The following is a 10,721-nucleotide window of genomic DNA, read 5'->3' on the forward strand; positions in this document are numbered from 1 at the left end:
CTACCGCCTGCTTTGCCCTTCCGTGCTGAGGGTCGGACGATGCCCGGCCAGCGCCTTCTTCCGTGCACGCAGAAGGACATTGAGATTCTTTCCTCGTCTTCTGTCCGGTACCCGAACCCACAGGAAGTCGAAGGAGGAGTGGTGGTCAGGCTGGTCCGCTTGCAAGATCCTGTAACGAGCCCGGTCCTGCGTTCTGTGAGAAATAGACAATATGGCATCCGGGGGAACGAACGCTGGTGGATTCTAGGGGTCGGTATGCTCGGTACCTGCGTCCTAGCCGGTTTGGGTGTGTGGCAGTTAAGTCGTATGCAGTGGAAGCAGAAGCTCATTGACTACCGTCGCCGACAACTCCGCAGACCACCCGTGTGGATCAAGAGCGAACCGTTTCCGTGGGTGCCAGCAGAATGTGGCGAGAAGGGAGGGAAGAAGATTTCGGACGGCGCGGATAGTTCGCCTGCGAGCGACACTGCTCATGACAGGGAAGGGACTGGCACAGACCACGCCGCCGAACAGGAGGCCGGAAGTCATAGTGGCCAGTCCGCACTCTCAGAAGAAGACCGAGTGATCTCCGAGAGAGACGTGAGAGCACAATGGGAGAATTCGCAGGGTGTTTCTCTCCCCTCGACTTATTGTCTCTCGCTCCCTGGTCTGACTGCAGCGCCACGACCGGGAACAGCACTGGAAGGCTGTGCACCAGACGCCCATGGTTTGGAATCGGAGCGATCTCGTCTCCTGGCTCTCTGGGCGTACCGCCCAGTTGTTGTTCGCGGTGTCTTAGATACTTCTACGGAGCTTGTTGTTGGTCCTAGGCCAGGACTTGAACCTGGGTCTCCCGGCTATGTCTTTGTCTCACCACTTCGCCTAGAAGACGGCAGTACTCTTCTGGTGAATAAAGGTCATCTTCCCATAGAGAAGGCGAGGCTGCCTGCTTTTGATAGGGGTGTCGAACGACGAGAGGGGCCCTGGTGTGTCCGGGAGATGAATCTAAAGGTAGGCGCAGCCGCTCTGAATGACGGGGAGTCTGTGAGCTCGTTGCGGGGACAAGCGTGTGGTATAGACATGTTTAAGAAACAATCGAGAGATGAACCGCCCGGGTGGGTCACCGTCCGCGGCGTCCTGGACCCTGGCGAGACGCCGAACACGACCTGGTCTTCGTTGCTTGCTGGTAATCGCTCAAAAGAAGGGCAGTTCATTTTTCTTGTTCCGGTAGACCTGGTAGACGGTCTGAGGCCCGGATCAGTGAAGAACAGACGCAGCTGCGCGGCCATGCTTGTCAATGCTTACGACATCGTGTATGACGAAGATCTTTTGGAGGCACAGGAGAGGCGTGGAACGCTCAAAGACGGCAGCAGGCCCCCGCGTGCGCAAGCACCTGGTGTCCATGCAGAAGCGAGCTCCCGCATCGTTCTGGAAACTGCACAGGGTTTGCTCAATGGAGAAGTAACGGAAGCAAATGTCCAGCACGGGCTGTTGACTCCTTCGATGAGTTCTGCAGGTATCTCAGACACGAGCCAAGACCCAAGTGCGCAAGTTTTTTCGCAGCCGCTAGCCAGTCCCGCAACTGTCTCAAAGAGCGTACCAGGTCTGCACGACCCGTCGTCTCCCGTTGCGCTCCTTGGCCTCTCTGGAGTTCGCAGAAGGTTCTCGGACTACCAGCAAAAGCGCCGAGATGACTATCTGCTGTTTTGGGCAGATGAGCATACCCACTTCAACTACGCGTGTCAGTGGTTTGTAATGGCTCTATGTGCAGCCAGCATGACGCTGTACAAGTTTGTGCAGGTCTCGCGTTGGAGGTGGTAATCGAAACGAGCGGAATGCGCCTCACGGAGATCGAGGGCTGTCGCTCGATGGAGGCGAGTGAGCTGAGTAATGAAGGGGGGCTTCAGTTCGGTCGAATGATCCCTGGCCTTTTGTAGTAACTGGACTAGGAATGGGGTGAACTATTATGCATCGCCTTGACATTCCAGACAGAAGTGTGGCGTTCAAGGTCCAAAGGCACACCTTAGCACCATGTCCGCGCCGCATATGATATCCTCGTGGACTGTTTAAAAGCTCTTCCTATCTCTTGCCTCTGCCTGCTGTCGGCTGAGCTACTGCGCGTGCTGGCAACCGTTCGCGACTCCGCTGTTTGCAGTCTACCCTGTTACTGCGACACACCAAGCCGTGCTCAACTATGCGAACCAGCAAGCAAACTTAACGTCTTAGTCAAAGGTTTTTTCCTGTGGTGGATACAGATACACTCTTGCCTCGAAGCAGGAAACATGACTCTGTCTCGAGGGGAGCACTTCACTTCGCGTCAAAGCATTTTCTCGGGGAAGGACACCCATGCTGGGATCGTACTGAATCGAGTCTTAAAACATGCACACAGAGGCGCCTTGTGGCTAGGGTACGTTGACATGGTCACAGACGAGACAACACCAGACAGGTTTGCGGGAGTAGCACGAAAGTCCTGCAGCTTGCAGACCCCTGGGTCGTACTTCGTCTTGAAGCAAAACTCACAAACCAGTTCGTGAAAGGCGCTATCTAAACCTGAACTTTCCAAGGTATCAACGAGTATTACACGTCCCTCCTCCCTCCTCTTCACACAAGCATTAGCTGGACTCCTGCGGGGATGGTGACAGTGGAAGCACTGAAGTCCGCCGTTGCCTGCAATAGCTGTGCGAAGGCGAGTTGACTGAGAACTTGCGCGCCATGAGTTGCTTCCCATGCTCCACGGAGTAATAGACAAGGCACTCAACGGACTATCGAATGTCACTCAAACATACGGTGACTATGACTAACAGCGTTCCCTTAGTGTCGGTAAAAAGAACCTCCCGCAGGCATACTCCACCATGGGGTTGTTTTCTTCGTCCTTTTACAGCAGCGACAGTGCCCTAGACTGCGCTGATACTTATATATCGAAGCGCATTGGATGCAGGCTCTTTGCAGAACAAGCCGCAGTATGACAGCTCAAGCGACACCTTACAAGACCACTCTCGCCGTTGTTCCGACAGGGTCTCTCATATCACACTACTGCACCACAATGTGCACCGCGGATCTTCACGCCGAGACACCATGAGTGCGGGGTTGTCATGTTTAGCAGAGACGTGGAAGTCGTTCCGAGACTCTTGTGGCTGCTTCGGATGCACATCAAAACAACGTTTCCTCCTCTAACATCGTAGCTTCGTCGACCGACTCTGAGATGTCATCTTTGGCATTTTGCTTCTGTTCACACCGCCGCTCGCCTGCGGCGGGACCAAACTCTTCCTGTCCCGCAAACGCAGTTCGTAACCGCGCTCCTTGCGCCCCATCAGTCTTTTCGAAGGCAGCTCTTTCTGCGTGCAATAAGGGGTTTCTTCGTAGCTCCGTCTGTCCGCACCTACGAGTCATTTCTGCAAACAAGTAGCCCTCGCTCTGACGTCCAAGCTCCTCAAGGGGGTCAGCAGGTTGGCCTGCGAGCAGGCCACGAACAGCCGGATGCTTAAGCATCTGGGAAAGCGGTAGGGCTTTCCCAAATGACTCAGAAGACACCCCCGTTGAAGATTTTTCTCCCGAGATAACGTGCTCGAGTAGCGGGCTGGACTCATTGAAAGGCATGATTGCGTAACACCCGTTTCCCGATATGGGCGGCACTCGCGAACCTGATGGGAAGTGCAAAGTTTCTAGGGCGCTCGTCGCAGACTCGGGTCCGCCTGTAGGCTTCTCGTCCTCAGTTGGTGCTTGGACAGAGCGAACACACTCCGACGCCTCCGTCCGAGGCAGCAGGTCGACTTCCATAGAGCCACTCTTACAGGAATGGGCATCATCTACTGAGTTCTCCAATGGCCCCTGCTCATCCCCCCGTACAGCGCCATCAGTGCGTCGAACACCCGCAGAGTGTAGAGGAGCAGTTGGACAGCAGAGCACGCACTCCTCCGCTCCACCAATCGAAGAGGCAGGAGTTCGTGCAAGAGTACGCTGTCGCTTTGCGACCGGTCCGCCCGGATTCCAAGCAACTGCCGCCGTATCCCCATTTTCTGCTGGTGTGCCAGCTGCCTTGGCGTTGGGCGGGTAACACAGGAGGCGGGCAACTGGGGTCGGAGACACACACGACAAAAGAGTGTCTTCTCGCCTTTCTCCGACCGAGGCAAACGACCGCTTCGAGTTCCGCTGATACGAATCAGGGGACGGCTGCTGCTCACGTGTCTCCATCAACAAGTGAGAGGGATCCCGTCAAAGTGTCGCTGGCAGTGACCTAGCTGGGAGCCAGAAAGACTCCCTGTTATGTACTCTCGCAAGACAGCACTCAGAATTCCCTGTTAGCGGATAATTCCACTGCAAATAGAACGTAGTGGCGTCAACCAGTAGTACTGTTCAAGCTCAGCCGCAAACTGGCTGCCCGTGTCGGATCACCCGCGACAACTGAGGGCAGCGCGATGTCGGATCGCGCTCCAGCGGAATCCTTGGGCTTCCACGTTGCCGGACAGTTACGGAAATGAAACAGGGCAAGCCGAGACAGTCCGCACCGGCGCCCGCAAGCACGTAGAACGAAAGCTCAGCGCCCTTGTTCCCGCGCAACAAAAGGAAGGCTCGATGGACAGAGGCACGACGAGACTGCAGGTAAGCAGGTCAGCCACCCACGTCCGCCGTCAGTCCACTCTCACAGAAGAGTATCAGGGTGCCGGCCCCGTCGCCGCCAACCGGGGACAAATATTCGGTTGAGGTTCGAGAAGGTGTCTAGGAACGGTTAACAACGCCTACACACGAGCTGTTCCCGGAGCGTTGAACAGAGTAAGAGACTACACCGGACACAACCCTCCGTGCCTCCAGCATCTTTGGAGTGTCACATGAAAGAGTGAACAATGACAGAACAAAGTACGATGGCCGTGCATGAGCCATGTGCGATGCCTCACGGATACCAGCATTGAGAAAAAGCGAGCAGACCGCATGCGAACACGGCTCCACGCGTGTCAGCGGCTCGTCTGCGAGACGGCTGCAATGCCGTTCTCCCCAACCCTTATCTGCGTGAGAAGGCTTACTGCGCGCTCTCCAGGGTTGTCTCAAAGGTAGAGCCGACATGAAACACCAGGCCACACTGATTTGGAGAAGAGCTGGATGAAATGGCTAGCAAAGCAAGCTCGAATGGTCCGCAGACTTAGAGGATGGCCAGGAGGGGTATCGGATTTCACTACAAGCGCCGGTGACAAACGCTACGCTGGTGGCGTGCCGTTAGTCGATCCCCCGGCGTGTGCTGTCTGCAGCGCGAGGCCGTGAGCGACAGGGTCGCTTTCACTTGCTTTGTGACAGTTGATCTTCCTTACAACCCGTGCAGCTGTACGTTAGTAGCCGCAGCCCCCAGACTGGGATGCGCCTGTGTCCCCAGAGGCTGAGGTAACAGGTTCGGTTCATCGATAATTCCGGTTCGCCTTCGCACAGGAGCCAGGTGTGCTGTGTTGCGCTGCCTTCGGGACGCTTGCAGCTCCCCTGTGCTCTTGAGCGGTGCGCCCATGCGCCCTGTACGGAGTGGCGTGGTGATTGAATAAGCCCAAGGCTACAAAGAAGAAGTGACCTCAAATCCCGCATCTTTCTTTTTCGTGAGCGGCCGAGGCCTTTCTGAAACTTACGTCTCTGGTTTCACTGTATTACGAAAGACTAGCTATGGTGACTGTGAAGGTTCGTTGTACACGTTTTCCAACTGTCCGGCCCCGTTGCGACAGGGCGGGGCCTGCACGACACTTGCCCCAGTAGGGCGGTCATTCCATACAGCGCGCGGCGGGCGCGACCTACCTTGCTGGACAGCGAGATCACAACGCTTACAGCCAGGCATATGCGTCGCCAGCACATAGTCACCACAGACGCATTACACTACCCTCGCGCCTCTAAGGGCTGGGTCCTAAAGCGAGCGTTCGCTTCTTTCAGGAGCTGTAGATCGTCAGGTGTCGGCACATCTGCTAGTAAGCTACGGGTCTCCCATGTCTGACCGGGTTCCGGGCCCATCTCACAAGAAACTCCCCCCCATCCGCCCTTTTACACTTCTGGTGCAGCCGTGCGTCCAAAGAAGCGCTTCGACAGAGTGCGGGTGCCCTTTCGGCTTGTCCTTCTGACTGCTTTGCCACCTCGGCCGGCTAGTGCTTGTTGCAGCGCGGCTGCTGTCGGAGTTTTCTTTTTGGGAGAGCAGGCTCGAATAGGCGCAGAACGCACGAAACCGGCGCAGGAAGCATACATCTACAGTGCGGTGCAGTCGCATAGACAGAGGAGAATCAACAACATACGCCACATCACTGATACACTTACTGATGCTAAAGGGTCCAAACCATCTTTGACCCACCTTTGTCTCCCCCCTTTCCTGTTGTCGCAGAAGCCAAGAGAGCACAGAAGCAAGGTCACCAACACTGCATATGTCATGTTGCCGCTCGCGGCCGAAGTTCCTCTTCTGCACCCGCCGCGCCTTTGCTAGGCACGTCTCGGCCATTGCCTGACGCTGTGCCGCTGTCTCCAGAAGCTCAACGCGGTCCTCACTTTTACTTCGCGGGAGCTCAGGGAAATCGTGCGGTGTCTGAATGTACAGCAGTGAGAACGGACTGGCTTGGGTGAGCGCATGGGCAGAAGTGTTATATGCATACTCCACCATCGGCAGATAAGTAGCCCACTTATCCCTATCACCCCCCACATAAAAGCGGGCATCTGGGTTAACGTACGAATAGTCCACTTTGTCTGTCCGACTGTCGTGGGTGGGCTGACGTATGAAGCAGTCGACGGATACCCAGTCGAGCAGGACGTCATAGCGTACTCACGCACATCTCTGTCCATGCCATGCCACACATATTTCAGACGATTGGCTTTCAATGTTTACCCGTGGGCGGCCCGCGGTCACGAAGCCGTGCATCATTCTCATGATCTGAATTCGCGCCGTTACGGGGACATACACGCGTGATACCGCTTTCGTTTCCCACCAGATGAGGAATAAGATGAAGAAATGGGGTCCTCCTGCTACATGCTCTACGTTGCTGGAGTCGCCATCGATGTCACACCTCCATGTTAGCTTCCGCTTGGAAGCATCTGCGTAGTCCTCCCTTATCACCTACGCAACTGCTGAGGTGGGTCCGATGAAACGCCGCCAGTCGGGGCAAGGCGGAGACTGGCTTCTCTCCGAAGAGGCCGACGATGACAGCCCTCAGAAAGCAAGAGACAGGGAAGAGTTTACGGCACGGTGGTGCCACAAGCGGAGCGCTAAGCTTCACATTCCCTTTACCCAATTCTCAAAACGTCAGTTCCGTTAAATCAATCTGTGCTAGACGTCACTCACTCAGACCTGACAGCTCCACTACTCCTCTGTCCAGCAATTCAACGTCGCGCCACACAGGCTCGGCCTTCACACAGGAGGAGCCAACTAACAGGCGATAGTTACACAGGCTCTCCGTCGCACCACGACACAAACTCGTAACATCTAAACGTCAGGCGACCCTAGTTGCTACTAACGCACAGAAGCTGCAGGGCGTTTGGCCATATCAAGAGAAACGTTCCAAGTTCTACAGGAGCTTGTCAACCGCCGTTGTCCACAAGGCTTGTGTGTCATGAAGGCATTGTCGTAGAGTGGGAATCCTTCCTTTAGGATTCTCCCTAAGTTAATCTTCACTACGAGGCTCATCTATGACAAGGCCACACTTCCCTCGTTCTTGACCCACTGCCAGATGTAAGTCGCTCGAGTACGGGTAGCTCATTCACAGACTGCTGCACCCTCACACTTCGAAGGCTTCGGGAACTATATGTTAGACTCGTCTAGAAGTCCTCTTCCTCATCGGACAGGAACTCACACACGGGAGTTCGTCTAATGCTCACACGCCTTCACGGTAATCTACAGAGATTGCTTTCCTTCCGATCCCACACCGAACACTCGGTTCGCTCACTACGCATTTCTTCAAGTAACGACCCCCTTTGGGGAAATTGTCCAGCCGTGGAGGCCCAGTCGAGCTTTCCAGAGAAAAGTTTCGGTTCTTCCTATTCCTCCCTGACCATTTTTCGCTGGCACTCAGAGTGGTCTTTTGCCTGGTTCTCGCTACTAGCAGGCCTACTAGCCTCGTTGGCTTGGCCTCGCGGTTCTACTTCCACCGGAGTATTTAGCTGATTGCCGTCCGGGGATGTGGGTGGTCTTCCAGAGCGCAGCTGTGTTAGTGCCCTGAGCTTCTCTTTGTCACAGCCTAAAAATCTGCGTTGCCGCTGAAACCCTCTTTTCAGTAAGGCAGGTCGCAGATTGCAGCCCCTTCGCGTCCACCGCGTGACATCGGAACAGCGGCGCTAAAACGGGGAGGGCTTTTAGGCACTCGGTTTCAGGCACCCGGTACAACCGCAAAGCTCTGTCTTGATTGGAGGCAAAGGGCACGAGAGGGGGAAAGGAATGCAGCTGGTTTTTCCCGTCCCCCGTCCTCCTGAGATAACACATCCTAGAAAGCACCGTTCGACGCATCGGTGTATAGCACAAACACTCTCTCGAAGTCAGGTAGCGCTGATACAGGCCGACGACACAGCAACTTCCGTAGTTCGTCCACAGCCTGTTGCTCACATCCCCTTCACTCGGACGGTGCATCCTTTCCTAGAAAAAGTGTCAGAGGCAATTCAATGGATGCAAACTGTGGCACAAACACTTTATAGTAAGGTGCAAGACCATAAAACGGCTTACCGTCCTGTTTACTTGAGAGAGGAGTCTTTCAGTTAAACATGCTTTTATTTTCTTCGGGAGTGTTGCCAGACCATCAGTAAACAGCACGAATCCCAAAAAGCGTACAGATCTGCAACAAATTTAGCATTTGCCTTTGTTTGCATATAGTTTATGTCACGGATTTCAAGTTGGGCCGCTCTCAGCCGCTGATCGGACTGTCCGAAATGGGCTTACTTAGGCTCCCATCCGTGCCGATGTCCACCTACGAGGCGAGGGTGACAGTTCACCCCCCCTTCTGGAGCGGATCCAGTCTTTGGTGATTGTCTGCACCCGCCCGCCATGGAATTCCCGAGTTTGGTCCATGAACTTTGGGTGTGCAACTCTGGGCTAGGCTGGTCGGCCGTTCTGCCCCTTTCCGTGGTCCTCAGGCTGGGCCTCAAGCTGGATAACAGCGTCCTCTCGTCTGATCCTTGTATCACCGGAGTACGGTTCTTGACTCCAACGCTGTTTTAAACGGACCGAAGTTCGTCTTTGAGCCAACAGTTCAAAGAAAGAAGAAAAAGGGTCGTTCACACGCGTCGAACTCACAAACACAACCACCAATCCTCACAGTCGTCACACTATTCGAGAAATTTAAATCAAAAAGGACCCGGTTTCCCCGGTGAACTCCGTACTCAACGGCTGTCTCTCAAGCACAACAATCTTCTCGTCACGAACACTCATGTACACACACATTCTTCGGAAAGGCGAAGCCCTGGATCCTTCAGGGACCCTTCCTCAAGCCTCCTGGCCCCTGTCCCTAATGATTAGAGGACTCGAAATTCCTTGTCTCTCTCACCTCTTTCATCTCTCCTCTCTTCTTCTTGTCTTACTTCTCCCTAAATCTTCGTGTCTATTTCCCTCTTTCTGCCCGTTCTCTCCGAGATCGTCGTTGGTCCATTACGAAGGGTGGGTCGCACGGCTCTAAGATCACCCACTCTCGCACACACCGCCCCGAAAAATAACCAGACCCCGACACCGATAAATTGTTCACTTCTTTAGGCATCTTTCTTTTCCCCCTGTTACTATCACTGGAATCTGATCACGAATTGAACTCAAAACATCATCTTATTAGGTACAATTGGGAGTAGGACTGAAACAAACTGACAGGAGCTTCAAGACTTCTTTCACAAGTTTCTGCCTGGCTGATTTCCTTTCCTTCCGTCCATATTTCTATCATGAGCTTCTTCTACCTGAGGCTGGGGTCCGTAGGGCGTGTCCCTCTATTCGCATACTTAGTACTCAAATTATATTCACCCTATTTCCCCACACTTGCCTAACATACTAATCGAGTAATCTTTGAACTTGCCCCCCTTCACGTCTCAGAAATACTAGCTTCTGGAGAGGTGGTTCCCAGATGAACGAGCGTTCCTCGTATGATATACCTAGGACTCAATGGAGTGTTTGTTAAGCGATCATCACTTTCCGGGCCAGAGTGCGAACTCTGACAGTGTATAACTTCTTCATCTTTTGAGAACCTCTCGTGAATGCCTCTCGTGGTCGTCCGCAGATTTGCTGAAGATCAGTATATCTTGTAAGTACACCACCACAGTTTTGTCAAGCAGATCTCCCAACGCCCCGTGCATCACCGGCTAAAAGACACTGGGTGAGCTGGCAAGCTCGAAGGGCATAACGCTCCATTCGTACAAACCGAACCAGGTACTGAATGCCGTCTCCGGTTTGTCTTCTCTATCATAGCCAATCTCTGCAACTAAGCAGTGCCTCCGCTCGAGAAGGGCTCCACGCCTGCTGGTCAAGCCGATCTGCAGTGGACCCGTATAGCCCTCTCCGGTGTCCGTTTTACCGTTGGCAAATTTCATCACGAGATTCTCCTCCGTGCTCAAAAAACGATCGCACGCAGCGCTCTGCCACATCTTTGCTCAAGATATGGATACGCGATCCAATATCGACTAGGACCTGCGTGCAAATACCATCAATCATAACACGGAAGACCACGCCGGTGATCACACTCGGCGATCTGACCAGGCGCGCATCTTTGGCTGTGGTAGAGAATCAGTATGCCTCCACCCCCCGAGCTCCCCTTCCACTGGTGGAGGTGGTCGTTTCC

General features: G+C 54.2%; 3 protein-coding genes across 3 annotated transcripts in view; 1 reads left to right on the forward strand and 2 right to left on the reverse strand.

Moving 5' to 3' along the window:
* CSUI_008129 (surf1 family protein) lies at positions 1-3,416 on the forward strand. The gene has a single exon (XM_068068267.1). It carries the CDS (start codon positions 40-42, stop codon positions 1,798-1,800), a length of 1,761 nt encoding a protein of 586 aa, XP_067919750.1. The 5' UTR covers positions 1-39; the 3' UTR covers positions 1,801-3,416.
* On the reverse strand, positions 2,199-4,814 carry CSUI_008130 (uncharacterized protein). Its single transcript, XM_068068268.1, has one exon. It carries the CDS (start codon positions 4,168-4,170, stop codon positions 3,130-3,132), a length of 1,041 nt encoding a protein of 346 aa, XP_067919751.1. The 5' UTR covers positions 4,171-4,814; the 3' UTR covers positions 2,199-3,129.
* A 4,383-nt stretch (positions 4,815-9,197) lies between these two features.
* CSUI_008131 (proteophosphoglycan related protein) overlaps positions 9,198-10,721 on the reverse strand; it is a 15,736-nt gene continuing 14,212 nt past the window's right edge. Inside the window, exon 9 of the mRNA XM_068068269.1 lies at positions 9,198-10,570. The gene's annotated coding sequence lies outside the window, so the exon portion shown is untranslated. The remainder of the gene's footprint in view (positions 10,571-10,721) is intronic.

The sequence above is a fragment of the Cystoisospora suis genome (genome assembly GCF_002600585.1).
Source record: "Cystoisospora suis strain Wien I chromosome Unknown contig_4481, whole genome shotgun sequence".
In the NCBI taxonomy this organism is placed as follows: Eukaryota; Apicomplexa; class Conoidasida; order Eucoccidiorida; family Sarcocystidae; genus Cystoisospora; species Cystoisospora suis.